General features: G+C 40.3%; 1 protein-coding gene across 1 annotated transcript in view; it reads right to left on the bottom strand.

Annotated features, from left to right (window-relative positions):
- The window catches only part of mms22l (MMS22 like, DNA repair protein), a 132,204-nt gene that overhangs the window by 101,525 nt on the left and 13,811 nt on the right, over positions 1 to 16,868 (bottom strand). The window contains exons 3-10 of the mRNA XM_033021047.1: positions 13,568 to 13,693; positions 11,861 to 11,913; positions 10,796 to 10,883; positions 8,524 to 8,701; positions 7,254 to 7,347; positions 4,386 to 4,516; positions 2,875 to 2,988; positions 1,623 to 1,802 (exon numbers count right to left, since the gene is read on the bottom strand). Of these exons, the coding sequence (XP_032876938.1) occupies positions 1,623 to 1,802; positions 2,875 to 2,988; positions 4,386 to 4,516; positions 7,254 to 7,347; positions 8,524 to 8,701; positions 10,796 to 10,883; positions 11,861 to 11,913; positions 13,568 to 13,693 (964 nt within the window). The remainder of the gene's footprint in view (positions 1 to 1,622; positions 1,803 to 2,874; positions 2,989 to 4,385; positions 4,517 to 7,253; positions 7,348 to 8,523; positions 8,702 to 10,795; positions 10,884 to 11,860; positions 11,914 to 13,567; positions 13,694 to 16,868) is intronic.

Raw genomic sequence — 16,868 nt, 5'->3', positions numbered from 1 at the left:
TCTGCCGAGAATTGTCTCTCCGCCGGTCCAATCTCTCCCGTCTCCCACTTGCATCTGCCCCTGCTTTCCTGCTACCTGGCACACCCGTTCATCAGATTAAATATATTTTTACACATTAATCATGAATAAAGATAAGAATTTACATACAGTTTATGCAGCCAGTGCTTCATTCGCTTTTTCTTTATAGCAAGTGACCTTTGACAAATCCTATGATTCCTTGTGTTTTTCGGAATACCGAACTCGATTATTATCTCAACACCACCATTTATCCCTGATGAAGAATGGGCGTGGTCCTCAGTCCCCTCCACATCTCACATCCCACACCTAAGCCCTCACAACAACTTATTCCATTGTTCAACCTACTCCAAAGCTACTTCATAAAATCCAATTCCTTCCTTCCCTCCCTCCTCTCTACGGCCCAAATCAGTCACAACATGTGTACCTTTCCTTCACCGACAACCTTCTCACATCTCCCTTCCCAAGGGCCAGAGAACAGCACACAATGACTCCCATGACACACAGCTCCAACCTCCTGAATGCAGGCCCAGCTAATGGATGGACACTTCCAATCTGAATAAGCTGCAATTCCCATTCAGTTATGCCCAAATGATCCAACTCCAATGCCCAACTCCTGCACTTTCGGGGTTCACAAGAATTAACTCTGGGCTTGGGATTTCAATCCATTCGAAAACATGACATGGAAATGTCCCTCAAAATTGCTTGGGATTTCCAATAGTTCCTGGTTTGGAAGTCACCAATTCGCATTCCCTGAGAGATACTGCCGTTTTATGTCGGAAATGGACAGATTTAAATTGAATCAGTGAAAGCGATTCTTAAAAACATTGTACTTGTCTTAGTGTTATTTCACCCAATTGTACCCTACCATTTCTTCTGGTGGACAGTCCATGCACAGCCTGTGTGTGAAAAATTTGCCTCTCGAGTCCTTTCTTGACCCTCTCATCCTAAACCTATGCCCTTTAGTTTTAGACTCCCCTATCCTGGCTATTCATCTTGTCAATGCCCCTATGTCCACTACACTACCAATTTTAGTGTTATCCGCAAGCTTACTAAGCATGTCACTTACATTCTTATCCAAATTTTCAACAATGACTGATCACTGTGGTATTATGATCCTTTAGTTATATTTTGCAATGTTTTCAGCGTTTTCTGTAGTTAATTTAGAGATGGATTGATTTGTAAGTGCGTCAGGGGTCATAGGGAGAAGGCAGGAGAATGGGATTGAGAGGGAAAGATAGATCATTCATGTTTGAATGGCGGAGTAGCCTTGATGGGCTAATTCTGCTCCTATCCTATGAACTTATTGTCCATATCCTGTGAAAATTCTGCTTTAAATATTCAATTTTCACAAGATTTTGCAGGCAGCAAATGATTAATTGAAAACTCCCACTCATTGAAAAGAAATCCCAGTGCTTTAAAACAGAATGACCATATTTATAACCAAAGCTGCCTAGTTAAGGCTTTATTATGTTACTGTAAGTAAATGGCCAACCCAGTTAAATTTCCAACTGGAAGTAAATGGCCAACCCAGGTAGTTTCAACAGTTCAAAGAAAAGGTTGATTCAGATCACAGAAAATATTATCTATGCACATTCCATCTGTACCTTCTCCTGAGTGTTTCCATTTCTATCGGATGTGTAAAGAAATGCAAGGTGGGTAACCAGCCACCAACTGAAACCACGAGGATCCTTGCATGTCGTAGCATCACTAAGACGGACTCCTTCTCCACTAGCCCGCTCTTGCAGGAGATTCCTGAGATGATTGTTCAAGCTGCTCCAGAAATTCTGCAAAAAACAAATACCAGTTATTCAATCCAGACAGGCTTAGAAAAGGGTTGTTGCAGAAAATGATATTTGGCAATATATCAACGGAACTGAAATATTGTCTCAAACAACATTAGCACAATATTGCTCAGCCAGTCGTTCATTAAGAAAGTTTTGCCCAGTGCAGCATCAAAAGTGCAAGCATTGGTGGGATTGATCAAGAATATACATTTCCACACTAAAATTGTGTGTGGCTTTGGCAGCAATATGTAGGTATTTTACTGCTGGCTTGGTGCTTAAGTATTTAAATGTTTTTATGGTTCTTTGTCATAGACAATAGGTGCAGGAGTAGGCCATTTGGCCCTTCGAGCCAGCACCGCCATTCAATGTGATCAAGGCTGATCATCCACAATCAGTACCCCGTTCCTGCCTTCTCCCCATATCCTCTGACTCTGCTATCTTTAAGAGCTCTATCTAACTCTCTCTTGAAAGTATCCAGAGAACCAGCCTCCACCGTCCTCTGAAGCAGAGAATTCCACACTCACAACTCTCTGTGTGAAAAAGTATTTCCTCATCTCTGTTCTAAATGGCTTACCCCTTATTCATAAAATGTGGCCCCTGGTTCTGGACTCCCCAACATCGGGAACATGTTTCCTGCCTCTAGCGTGTCCAAACCCTTAATAATCTTATATGTTTCAATAAGATCTCCTCTCATCCTTCTAAATTCCAGAGTATACAAGCCCAGCCGCTCCATTCTATCAACATAAAGTAGTCCCCCCATCCCGGGAATTAACCTAAGCTGCACTCCCTCAATAGCAAAAATGTCCTTCCTCAAATTTGGAGACCAAAACTGCACACAATACTCCAGGTGTGGTCTTTATTTTCATCAATCCAATATCTCAACAACCTCATTTCCATAGCCATTGGCAATGTTCTTTAATAAACATCAATATAAAGTTCTACTTCAGTGTGGTTTCTACATCTACAAGAAGAGCTCTAATTGGTTTCAGTTCCTCTATCAACCTGTTAATTAGAAGAACCAGCAAATCGAAATGTGCACAGCCAAAAAAGAAAAAAAATCAATCCACATTACCTCAGTTTGAGAAGTTTTATGTCTGTGATCAAGTAAATGGATGAGTAGTGTCCATAGTTCCTTGACACAGGTGCATTGATAGTGGCAAATGTTAAGTACTTCGGATGGTCTAACCTAACAGAAGGAAATAAATGGTGCATTCACAATGTAAAGTGGAACCACAAACAAAAATCAACCAGAGTACAATTAGACTATCAGTATAATTTTCTCTTATTTTTGTGTTAACTTGGGAGTGGAAACTGATCTTAGGTTGTTGGCACTAAACTAGCACCTCTTTACAAGTCCATTTACTTCAATTATGTCTAAACTATGCAGATTTTCACCAGATGCTAGTGTGTGTGTGGATAAGAGTTCCTGAAATCACTTTGCTTCATAACTGACCCAATGTCCAAGTGAGATGTTATATTGGTGATACAATAGGGATTATGAGCAAAGCCACACACCATTGAAAAATGGAAGTACCATGCTTTTTAGGAAGGGATACCCAAGGTCTATATTAAGCCGAGTGCCACGATGTCTTAAGGTGAGATCTATCCTGTTTCCCATTAGTGTTTCTACACCTCAGATTCTGTCACTGGTCGCAATCGCCCCCAAAATAAGAGGCAGATTCCATCTCCAATAATCCAGCATCCTTAAAATGCTGGTAGTGCTAGACTATCACATTTTCTGGGCTACTGAGTATTTCTCTTACTTAAATCCCAACACACTTTCAATTCACTATCTTTTTGGATAATACACAGTGCAATATGTTTTCCAGTGATGTCGAAGGAAGCACTGGAAAGAGGCCAAGGTAAATTTAAAAGAAGCGCCGCGCCCTTGTGAGTTTAAAAGGAGCACAGAAACCAAGGTTCAAGTGAGTTTATAAAGAACTCTGGAAACAGGGTCCCAACACGATTAATAAGAGTGTGGGAAACAGTCCCAGTTGAGTCCCTGAGATCCCCAAGAACCAAATAATGAATTTTCAGGATTTCTGAACAATCGGATCGTAGATTATCAGAGCAAATGGGTGTTTGATGGCCAGTGTGGACTCAATGGGCCAAAGGCTGTATCTCTCTCTATGACAAGCATGAACTGGATTGTGTCTTGCAAACTGAACAATTTCCTCTATTTTTATGCCCAAACAAGGACATCAACATTGGTTCGTAAGGCTGTGTTTTGATATCAACACTCACCAAAATCAACGCTCACATGCTTGATTAGTAAGGGTGTCAGAGGTCATGGGGAGAAGGCATAAGAATGGGGTTGAGATGGAAAGATAGAACAGCCATGATTAAATGGCGGAGTAGACTCGATGGGTGAATGGCCTAATTCTGCCCCTATGACATGAGTATAAAATTCCAGCAATTTAAATAATGACGACATTTTTTCAAACAAACTACTGACAGGAGAGCCAAACCATACAGTTTTTTTTAGCATCTGATTGTTAGACATGTCATTTTATCACATCATACTGAATTAGGCAACAAAAAGGGTTACACAGTGTATTTAATGTACAGAAAGACATTCTCTACCTTGGTAAACTTGTTCACTGCTAAAACAAGCAGGTCACGTAGAAGGTTACCACAATGATCGTCAAACAGGCTCACATTAGTCAAATTTTGACCGGTCAGATTCATAAACTGATGTGCATAAATTACCTGTCCTAAAAACAACACAAAATAGAAGAATCGTCAGAATATTTAAACAGAGGATATTACAGAAGAACACAGGGAGTTACATTTACTATTTGCCAGATGCAAAGGTCATGTACATTTACACGGTTTCAAAAAGCCACAAGGGAGCATAGGTTAATTAAACATATATTGGAAAAAAGTTAAGAGGCTGTCAAAATATGTTATTTAAAATTAACTTTGCATTGATTTTTTTTACAATTTGGCTTAGCTGGGAATTAAATGTTGAATCTAGAGCCTTTAAAATGTGCCTCGATTATTTTCTTTTTTGCTTTTTGCATTTTCGTGATTTATTTCTAATCAACTTGAATAATCAACACACAGCTGCTTCTGCATTTCACTAGCCAGACCCCAAAATATTATCCCACATTAATCAACACATTAAGCCAAGCAAGGCTGACCAGGGATGAATTTCCAGCCTCTTTGTTTCGCTGAACACCTCCGGTCAGTCCGCCTAAACCTACCTGATCTCCCAGTTACACAACACTATACTCCCATTCCCACACTGACCTTTCTGCCCTGGGCCTCCTCCATTGTCAGAGTGAGGCCCAGCACAAATTGGAGGAACAGCACCTCATATTTCGCTTGGGTAGCTTACACCCCAGCGATATGAACATTGACTTCTCTAACTTCAAGTAGCCCTTGCTTTCCCTCTCTCCATCCCCTCCCCTTCCCAGTTCTCTGACCACCGTCTTACTGTCTCCGACTACATTTTATCTCTGTACCACCCACTCCCCTGACATCCCTGAAGAAGGGTCTCGACCCGAAACATCATCCATTCCTTCTCTCCAGAGATGCTACCTGTCTCGCTGAATTACTTCAGCATTTGGTGTCTATCTACGATTTAAACAAGCATCTCCAGTTCTTTCCTATATTCTTTGAGCAATCTGTTCCACCAAGTTGCTCTAGCACCTTCCACCTTCAGTTAATACACCAAACTGCAGGTTTTGTGGCAATCATAAACATATTCTCATGGTTCAACTTACCCATTTCCTTAAAACTCTTGAACATTTGATCACGAATGCTCCCCACTCCCCAATCAACCCAAAGCTTTCAATCCTCCATCATAAATGGCAGAGGGTGCAACGGTACAGTTATTGCCTTAGAACGCCAGAGACCTGGTTTCGATCCTGACTATGGGTGTTGTACATAAGGAGTTTGTATTCTCCCTGTGACCGCGTGGTTTTTCTCCGGGCCCTTTCCCACGCTGTATATCTAAACTGAACTAAATATCCCCAGGCTCCTTAACATGTAGCTTCAAGTAAATATGGAACTAAACGAGTTTAATTTTAGTTTAGAGATATAGCATGGAAACAGGCCCTTCAGCCCACTGGGTCCAAGCCGACCATCGATCACTGTTCACACATTTTCTATGATATCCCACTCTCACATCTACTCCCTACACAATTTAGAGGCCAATTAACCTGCAAACCCACACCTTTTGGGATGCAAGAGGAAATCGGAGCACCTGGAGGAAACCCAGATGGTCACAGGGAGAACGTGCAAACTCCACACATAAGGCACCCGAGGTTGGGATCGAACCCGGATCTTTGGCGCAGTAAGGCAGCAGTCTGCAAGCAGTGCCACTGTGCTGCCTGTACTTCAGGTATTTCATTTTTCAGGTCACCATAGCATATACATTTATTATATAGCCCTGAGTTTCATTAGAGGGATCTATAACTGCAAACAATCCCGTGCAGCTGTCGAACACTTACAAATCACCTAACTTACTACCACTCATCCAAACACACATGAAGCCACTTCAAATATTCCAGATGAACACAATCACAGGAATAAATAATGGGGGAAAAATAATTTTATCCCCAGCAAGTTAAAAAAGATCCTCCACCGACTTTATTCCCCTTGTATTCTTACCTGTTTGTGTGTGCTTTCACACAAGACCTGAACACATATATTAGGTCTGCCTGAAGTTACATCAACAGAAAGCAAAGTATCAACCAAGTGTTATTAATTGTCCCATGTTATGGAGAGCCACCATTACTTAGAAACATAGAAAATAGGTGCAGCAGTAGGTCATTCAGCCCTTCGAGCCAGCACCACCATTCAATATGATCACGGCTGATCATCCAATATCAGTACCTCGTTCCTGCTTTCTCCCCATAGCCCTTAATTCCGTTAGCCCCAAGAGCTACATCTAACTCTCTCTTGAAAACACCCAGTGAATTGGCCTCCACAGCCTTGTAGCTGAGAATTCCACAAATTCACAACTCTTTGGATGAAAAGGTGTTTTCCTCATCTCAGTCCGAAATGGCCTATTTTTTATTCCTAAACAGTGTCCCCTTGTTCTGGATTACAGCTATCCATCTTTTAATAAGGTTTTCACAGAACATGGACATTGCTGACAAGGTATCATTTATTGCCCCTCTTTGAAATGTGATCATGAGATAGGCCAGGCTAAAACTGCGGCCTTCCTTTCTCAACAGCATAAGGGAATCGGATTGATAAATGTGAAAATATGGTCACTTTGTAGTTATGAAAACAAACTTTATATAATTAACAGCATTTACGTTTCTCTGCTGCTATGATGGGATTTGAACTTTGTACTCAGGCTTTTTGTTGCTAACAGGGCCAGTGTTCAGCTGAGGCCAAAGAAACTTGTCCATACAAGTCTGCTACCGCCCTTCAAAGCTATGATCCATTTCATTAAAAAATTCTGTTCATTGACACAAACACAATACATATGCTTACCCAACATTTTCTCGCCAAGCACGTGCAGAATCTCAAGCACTGACCATTGAATGTCCAAATGCAAATGCACCAAATGCCAGGAGGGTGGAAAGACCTAAAACAACAGAGTAAAGGCTTTACCAATAATTGCACTGACAATGGAACCTCAATTTATGAAGCACCATATCATTATCTTACATATATTCATTCTGCTTGTCAGGAATTAACTTGGGTATTCAGTGACTTATAAGAATTACCTGTTACACAGAGAAAGGTCCAACAATACAGCAGAGAGATGTTAATCAACAAAGATAAAAGCAGACCAAAGCCTTGAAGTCTGATAACTGCCCTCCCGAGCACCCCGATTCCCTGCCTTAGTCATTCCTCTATTATTGATCTCCCAGATCACAACTATCAGCACTGCCCCCCCCCCCCCCCCATCTCCCCAACCTGAGAATTGAGGTCCCAATCAACCCTACACCCCAACTAGGTAACAATCTCTACCTAGACAATACTGCCCTGAGTTTTCCACACATTGAACTTCCTCACCAACATACTCTCCCACGAGGTAGGCCCCAAATGAGCTTCCAACTACATCTGTTCCATGACCCTGCCCTCAGTCCCAAACACTCGATTTTTTTTTAGCAGGCTGAACAGTGAGCTGATTAAAATAGCCAATGGCTGTTCAGTAGTGTCTAAGGCCTGAGTCACGAGACACTGAGTAAAGTTTACTACGATGCATCTGACAATGGTATAGTCTTGGTTTATTGTTATGTGTGCCGAGATACAGTGAAATGCAGGTCAGCATGCAATGCCCATCCTTAATTGGCCGTGAGACTGTTTTGGTGAACTGCAGTCACAACTGCAAGCTATTCCTTCTACTCGTGTTAGTTTAGTTTAGTTTAGAGATACAGTGCGGAAACAGGCCCTTCAGCCCACCAAGTCCGCACCGACCAGCGATCCCCGCACATTAACACTATCCTGCACACACTTGGGACAATTTACATTTGTAACCTACAAACCTGTATGTCTTTGGTGTGTGGGAGGAAACCAAAGATCTCGGAGAAAACCCACACGGTCACGGGGAGAACATATAAACTGGGTACATACAGCACCCGCAGTCAGGATCGAACCCTGCGTCTCTGGCGATATAAGGCAGCAACTCTACCGCAGCTCCATCGTGCTGCCATTAAAGAATAAATCTATCCCTTCCATGGTTATATCCATGCACATTATCGTCCATCCACATTTTGGTACATTCAAGTTAAACATTCTTTGGGATGGCACTAACCTTTCCTTGGTTGCTAATGGAGAGGTTGGCAAGGATATTGGTGGGGCGTTGATGGAGATGGCCAATGAACAGAGTAAGTGTGTGTAATTCCTCTACTAATACTGAAGGCAGCTGAGCTTCAAGTTCCTCATACGGATGGGGTGGTTGTTCATCTGGTTCTTTGGGAGGCTCTAGATACCTGTTTAACAAAAAAAGTTTCCTTATTGGGAATTACTTCCTCTGTATCAATTTGTGATATAAAAAAAAGATACCACTAATGCAAAATAATCTGCCTTGAAGCGAAAGTAATGGATCACAACGATTCATCACAACATTCTGAACACATTCCGCATTTTAATTAAAGGATGAAATTTGAGTCTAAATGGACACAGAGAGTCTAATGCTTACACATTACAACAATGACTACCTCGCCTTTCATTAAGAATGCCATGACCAACTTCATTAGAAATAATTCAGCCTTAAGAGTTACAGTTCCTCCCTGGGTTACAAACCCCCAACTTATGGACATCTTGAACATGTGAATGAGCATTGGGGAGACTGAGACATCTAGGTCATCATGGATAAGTTGGGCCAAAGGGCCTATTTCTGTGCTGATTTGAGTGTATGGCTGGCTTCATAGTAGGTGGTGGTTTTACCGGCTGCTGTAGGGTTGCAAGCATCCTCTGCTACGTGCCTTCTCAAGAGAGTCAAGGGTGTTTAATTGTCACGTGTACTGACAACACAACTGTGAAATTCTTATTCACTGCAGCTTAGCAGCCCCATAAACGCTATGCACACAGATAATACATAACTTTTTCAAAAATTAAATAAAATTAATAGCAGTTAGACTAATGCAACAAAAAAAAACCAAGTCCTTAGTGTAACCAAAGAGAGACCAATAGTCGTTCATTGCTGCTGAGGTTAGTGTGGTGCAGCGTTCAAGAGCGGTAACAATGGGATCATGCGGCATCAAGCTGAGCAGAACTGGGAGTGCAGTTCTCAAGAGAACTGGTGAGCCCAGCAGGTGGCAGCTCTTTCCCCGTCTGCCCGCTCGCTCTCCCACCACAGCTGTTACTATGATCCTCTTCCTCATGCTGCTTTTATTCATTTCCAACTTACGAACATTTCGGGTTACAAACAGTTCTCTGGAAAAGAACCCTGTCATAACCTGGGGATTTATGTACTGGAATCAAACCAGCATTATTATGACAGGCAAAGGAAAATAACTGTATAAGGTGCAGAAAAAAATAATTTAGGCAGTACTAAAATAAAATGTTTGAAGTTATGCAAAGTTTTATAGTGTAAATGATGAATTACTAAACATTTTACTAAACGGTTGCGAAATACTTTAACTCCCCCTCCCATTCCCACACTGACCTTTATGTCCTGGGCCTCCTCCACTGTCAGAGTGAGAACCAACGCAAATTGGAGGAACCGCACCTCATGTTTCGCTTGGGCACCTTGCAACCCAGCGGTGTGAACACGGACTTCTCTAACTTCAAGTAACCCTTGCTTCCCTCTCTCTCCATCCCTCCCCCATCCTAGTTCTCTGACCAGTCTGACTGTCCTGCTTACATTTATATTTGTATGCTTCCTCATAACTAACAAAGATGTCACCTTCCCCATAACTAACAAAGTTACATTCTATATTTTCCTTGACCTTTGATGCCTCATTTTCACACCTTATCCTCCTTCTCCTCTGACTCTCAGTCTGGTCTCGACCTGAAACATCACCCATTCCTTCTCTCCAGAGATGCTGCCTGTCCCGCTGAATTACTCCAGCATTTTGTGTCTATCTTCTGTGTAAACCAGCATCTGCAGTTCGTTCCTACACAATTACTATCTTCGCTGGTTTGAAGTAGGATCATATTTTATTACTCAGAATGATCATTTATGGGAGTCGAGTTGCATTGCGTTCAGCGATACAGCATGGAAACATGACCTTCAGCCCACTTTAGTATGAAAAAGAAAAATGCTTTCCACATAAAAGTATTAAGATATGGAATGTTTTCCCAAATTACTGAAGGTTGGTCGATCAAGTTGAGAGAGAATTAGATAAGTACGATAATATCAAAGAGTACAGCAAAATGGAACTGGTTCTGGTTGAGAAAGATAGATTCAAAGCAGGTTCAAAGAGTTATTCTGTGGCAAATTCCTGGGATTCTGTAATGACTGTGTCTAAAGTGACCATTCAAGCTTCAGCCATTCAGAAGAAATACATATTTTCTGGATTGGTTTAGTGGTTTTCTATTATAATCTATGGAATTGTACCATAAAGAGATTGTTATATTACCTGAAAATAAACACTTTGATATACTGAAGGAAGTTAACACACTGTTGTCTGATTTCATCAGCTTCAATAGAAATGCTCGAAATATCCCCTGTTTTTAATAAATAACATAAAAATAAACAAGTGTTATATGAAAGTACATTCAAATCACTAGATTTTGTCATGAAATTTCCTTGATTGTTGTATTGGCATAGATCTTTGAGGTTATGGTGGTTAAATATTCACAAATGGCTTGGGTCTGATTTGGGGAGAAATTAAAAACACAAAATATTCATTTCGACTTGAAAATTAGAAATTATATATTTTGAAATCTGATTTTGAAGCACAATACTTCCAATTATTTTGAGTACCTACTTGAAATAGTGTCACCTGATTATGCTGAAGATAGTCCAAAAGGAGCTTGCTCTAAAATCTTAACTGAACACAGAAGCTTTTCCTCGATTTACAGGTCCATTGCGGCTTAACTAGTGGACCATAATTGACAGTTCGAGGTCATGGGCTAAAATATAAGCTGCATTTTGTTCACTGATATTTAAGTGGAGCTGAAGTCTGGGTTTGGGCTAAGACAACAATAGTTTTTCTGGGGTTCCAATTCCTCAACTACATCTGAAAGTTTCTTCAAGTTGGGCGAGATTTAGCTTAGTGCTGCACATTTTCCGAGTTAATTATTGAAAATTTCATATGACATCCCAAATAAAAGATAAACAGCTAAGCCACTGCAGAATTGTCAAGTAATTACTAACAATCAGAACATACTAGCAAATTATATTTGTTTAAACTGAAGGAGGGAAAACAAGTATCTGGCAATTGTTCAAGAAAATTAAGGCACATATTATAGAATGTTTTACAATAAGGAAATCAAAGACTAACAATAAAAATCTTTAAATCCCCATACTAAATTTGTTAAATATGTCTCAGTCCTTCCATTATAATTTAGCCTTTAAATTAAATTTGGCAACAGTACATGTTAGTACAAGTTTGGATATTTTAACTCAACTCAAAATGGTATGGCTATCGAGACTGGAGAGGAAGCGATTGGGGAATGGAACCATTAAATCTTATACTTGCCAAAATCACATGAACCTCTCTGTGCCAAATCTTCCAAATGGCTGATTTGTTGTCTGAAAAATAAATTTGTTTTAAATAACGTCATGTGCACTTTGCATTTCAAAAATCAATTTAAAAGGAGCTGATCCTCAAAAAGTAGAGCACGAAACTGGATTGCTGAAGATCTGCTTTGCTGAATTATTTGACATCAGTAGGTTTGCAGATATGGAATGCAAGCTATTCTTATAGCCACACAAGAACACTTATGCCCCATCTTTATCGCCCTTTTTACAACCTTCCTTCTCAACAACCACTTAATTAAGTAAATAATTTTACACCTATCGGTCCCCTGAAATTAAAAGCCATTTGCCATCTCCTACAATTCAAATTCACACATGCAACATCATGTTTTCAAAATATTAACCCTGAAGATATGTGGGTCACGAGAAAGGCTGCTTTTTATCGATGGCCCATAGTTGCCCTGTGATGGTGGCCATGGTGATTTATTAACTGTAGGCGAGAAAAAGGCCAGAACAAATCTGGGCTTGGCAACCGATGACTTCTTTAATTCTGAGGCTATGGCCTCTGGTCCTAGACTCTCCCACTAGTGGAAACATCTTCTCCACATCCACTCTAAGCAAGCCTTTTACTATTTGGTAAATTTCATTGAGGTCCCCCTCATCCATCTTAACTCCAGCGAGTACAGGCCCAGTAAAACGCTCATCTTATGTTAACCACCTCATTCCTGGGATCATTCTTGTAAACCTCCTCTGGACCCTCTCTGGAGCCGGCACATCCTTCCTCAAATGTGGTGCCCAAAATTGCTCACAATATTCCAAATGTGGTCTGACCAGCGCATCATAGAGCCTCAGCTTTACATCCTGTTGTTGTATTCTAGTCCTCTTGAAATAAATGCTAGCATCGCGTTTGCCTTCCTTACTACCGATTCAACTTGCAAATTAACTTCTTGGGAATCCTGCACCAACACTCCCAAGTCCCTTTGCACCTCCGATTTCTGGATTATCTCCCCATTTGGAAAATAGTCTACGCCTTTATTCCTACTGCCAAAATGCATGACTCCACACTTAGCTGCATCATATTCCATCTGCCACTTCTCCGCCCACTCTCCCAACCTGTCCAAGTCCTCTGCAGAGTCCCTGCTTTCTCTGCACTACCTGTCCCTCCACCTATTTCCGGATCATCTGCAAACTTGGCCACAAAGTCTTCAATCAACCTCATCCAAATCATTAATATACAATGTGAAGGGTAGTGGCCCCAGCACCGACCCCAGTGAAAAGGGCAGAACATTTCCAAAAGCAAACAAATTACATTATCTAGGTTCCATAAATTGAAGAATAGAATTTTAACATTTTTGTTCCCAATAAAGTCACATTTCTTGTCATAATTAAAGTTGAATGAGTTATTAAATAATGGTTAGGTGCCGTAGTTAAACAATAAACTGGTGGTAAAATTGATTTGTTGTTGAAATTCAGCTTAGAAAAGACAGCTAAAATTGCAGTTTTAACGTTAAATGCATTGTTATGCTGAAAATAACTTCATACAAAGTATCATTTCTAGTTTACGAATCACCAGTGGAATCAGTTCTGCAGCATTACCATTCCTCAAATAACAGAATCCACAATAATGCTGACAATCACGGCATTAATTCATTGAGTGCACAATATAATGGTGAAGGTTTAATCACAATGGTATTACAAGCATTTATACCTCAGTAAGCCAAACAGAAGAGTTGGTGATTCGACAAGTGCCATTTCAGTCACCCACTGAAAACCAAATATATCCACCGTATCAGCGTCATATCCAGTCGGGGAAGGATCCAATCTTAAAAGCAATCTTAAAAGAGCATATGGTATTAAATTAATTCTTTCTTCCAGCATATCAGTAAAAATATATGTGGGGAATCAAGTCATAATCATGTTTCAGAAATATGCACAACAAACCCAATTAGTAACTGTCAAGCATGATTACTGAAAGCTGCAGCAGTTGTGAATCTACAGCAAAATTTAAAGTCACTGGTAATTAAAATGCACTTTTTTCTACAGTGAATAATTATGGCAATTCTTAATGATTCTTAAAACGGGAATACAGGGACAATCATCACCTCCATTCCCTGGATAATAATCCGTTGGAGAAAATTACCCGTTTAATGTAGAATCGTGACTGTATTCATCCTATTAACTTCGTTTCAGACAGGTTTCATAATGGGCAGCTGATCTACTCTACTCAGGGATCAATGTGAAGATTACCCCAATAAAGGGCAACTATAGCAGCAACATTTACCATTTTAAAATATTTTGCTGCATGAAAATTGAGAGAAGTAATTGTGTCTGCTAATTGAGCATTACTGCACCAGAGAGTCATTTAGAAAGTTTGGTGCAATTCAGCGCCAAATTCTAACTGAAAATACTGAACTTAATGAATTTCAAAACAACTTCAGTTTGCAAATTCTCTGCAAGAAATAAATAGTGCCAGTAGCACAATAAAACATAGCAAGCTGATGAATTAAAGCATTTATATTTTTGGCAATGGTGAAAATGATCTACTTTTTTAACTTATTTCACAGCTTCACACCCAATGGATTCCTTCTCGAATTGTGTGCTCTGTTATAATATGGGAAATGCAGCAGACAATTGTCAAACAAACCCAACATACAGCTATGTGATTATAATTGGATAATCTGTCTTAGTGGTATTGATTGAAGGATAAATATCGGCAAAACACCAGGGATAGTCATCCTGCTTTTCTTCGAAATAAAGTCATGGGATCATTTAACTCCATTTGAAAGAGCAAATGAAATGTGGCGTTGGTTTACACCAGTGCATTGCCGTACATTTTGCTCTATAGTCTCCAAAGTGGTATCTGGAGTAATGACAGAAAGACATGCATCAAGTGTTTTATAGACACTGATTCTTAAAACATTTGCAATCCATATAACCATATAACCATATAACAATTACAGCACGGAAACAGGCCATCTCGACCCCTCTTGTCCGTGCCGAACACATAATCTCCCCTAGTCCCATATACCTGCGCTCAGACCATAACCCTCCATTCCTTTCCCATCCATATAACTATCCAATTTATTTTTAAATGATAAAAACGAACCTGCCTCCACCACCTTCACTGGAAGCTCATTCCACACAGCTACCACTCTCTGAGTAAAGAAGTTCCCCCTCATGTTACCCCTAAACTTCAGTCCCTTAATTCTCAAGTCATGTCCCCTTGTTTGAATCTTCCCTACTCTCAGTGGGAAAAGCTTTTCCACGTCAACTCTGTCTATCCCTCTCATCATTTTAAAAACCTCTATCAAGTCCCCCCTTAACCTTCTGCGCTCCAAAGAATAAAGCCCTAACTTGTTCAACCTTTCTCTGTAACTTAGTTGCTGAAACCCAGGCAACATTCTAGTAAATCTCCTCTGTACTCTCTCTATTTTGTTGACATCCTTCCTATAATTAGGCGACCAAAATTGTACACCATACTCCAGAATTGGCCTCACCAATGCCTTGTACAATTTTAACATTACATCCCAACTTCTATACTCAATGCTCTGATTTATAAAGGCCAGCACACCAAAAGCTTTCTTTACCACCCTATCTACATGAGATTCCACTTTCATGGAACTGTGCCAGTTATTCCCAGATCCCTCTGTTCACCTACATTCTTCAATTCCCTACCATTTACCATGTACGTCCTATTTTGATTTGTCCTGCCAAGATGTAGCACCTCACACTTATCAGCATTAAACTCCATCTGCCATCTTTCAGCCCACTCTTCCAACTGGCATAAATCTCTCTGTAGACTTTGAAACTCTTACTTCATTACCCGCAACCCCACCTATCTTAGTATCATCTGCATACTTACTAATCCAATTTACCACACCATCGTCCAGATCATTGATGTACATGACAAACAACAGTGGACCCAACACAGATCCCTGTGGCACCCCACTCGTCACTGGCCTCCAACCTGACAAACAACCATCCACCATTACTCTCTGGCATCTCCCATTCAGCCACTGTTGAATCCATCTTGCTACTCCACCATTAATACCCAACCATTGAACCTTCTTAACCAACCTTCCATGAGGAACCTTGTCAAAGGCCTTACTGAAGTCCATATACACAACATCCACTGCTTTACCCTCATCAATTTCCCGAGTAACATCTTCAAAAAATTCAAGAAGATTAGTTAAACATGACCTTCCAGGCACAAATCCATGTTGACTGTTCCTAATCAGACCCTGTTTATCCAGATGCTTATATATTATCTCTAAGTATTCTTTCCATTAATTTGCCCACCACTGACGTCAAACTAACAGGTCTATAATTGCTAGGTTTACTCTTAGACCCCTTTTTAAACAATGGAACAACATGCGCAGTACGCCAATCCTCCGGCACTATTCCCGTTTCTAATGACATTTGAAATATTTCTGCCATAGCCCCTGCTATTTCTACACTAACTTCCCTCAATGTCCTAGGGAATATCCTGTCCGGACCTGGAGACTTATCCACTTTTATATTTCTCAAAAGTGTCAGTACTTCCTCTTCTTTGATCCTCATAGTTTCCATAGCTACTCTACTTGTTTCCCTTACCTCACATAATTCAATATCCTTCTCCTTGGTGAATACCGAAGAAAAGAAACTGTTCAATATCTCCCCCATCTCTTTTGGCTCTGCAGATAGTTGGCCACTCTGACTCTCTAATGGACCAATTTTATCCCTCGTTATCCTTTTGCTATTAATATAGCGGTAGAAACCCTTCGGATTTACTTTTACCTTACTTGCCAAAGCAACCTCATATCTTCTTTTAGCTTTTCTAATTTCTTTCTTAAGATTCTTTTTACATTCTTTATACTCCTCAAGCACCTCATTTACTCCATGCTGCCTATAACTATTGTAGATCTCCCTCTTTTTCCGAACCAAGTGTCCAATTTCCCTTGAAAACCATGGCTCTTTACAATTTTTACGATTTCCTTTCAACCGAACAGGGACATAAAGATTCTGTACTC

This window comes from Amblyraja radiata, chromosome 5 (assembly GCF_010909765.2).
Source record: "Amblyraja radiata isolate CabotCenter1 chromosome 5, sAmbRad1.1.pri, whole genome shotgun sequence".
Classification (NCBI taxonomy): Eukaryota; Metazoa; Chordata; class Chondrichthyes; order Rajiformes; family Rajidae; genus Amblyraja; species Amblyraja radiata.
The sequence above is the reverse complement of the archived record's forward strand: the minus strand, read 5'-3'. Positions and strand labels throughout refer to the sequence as shown.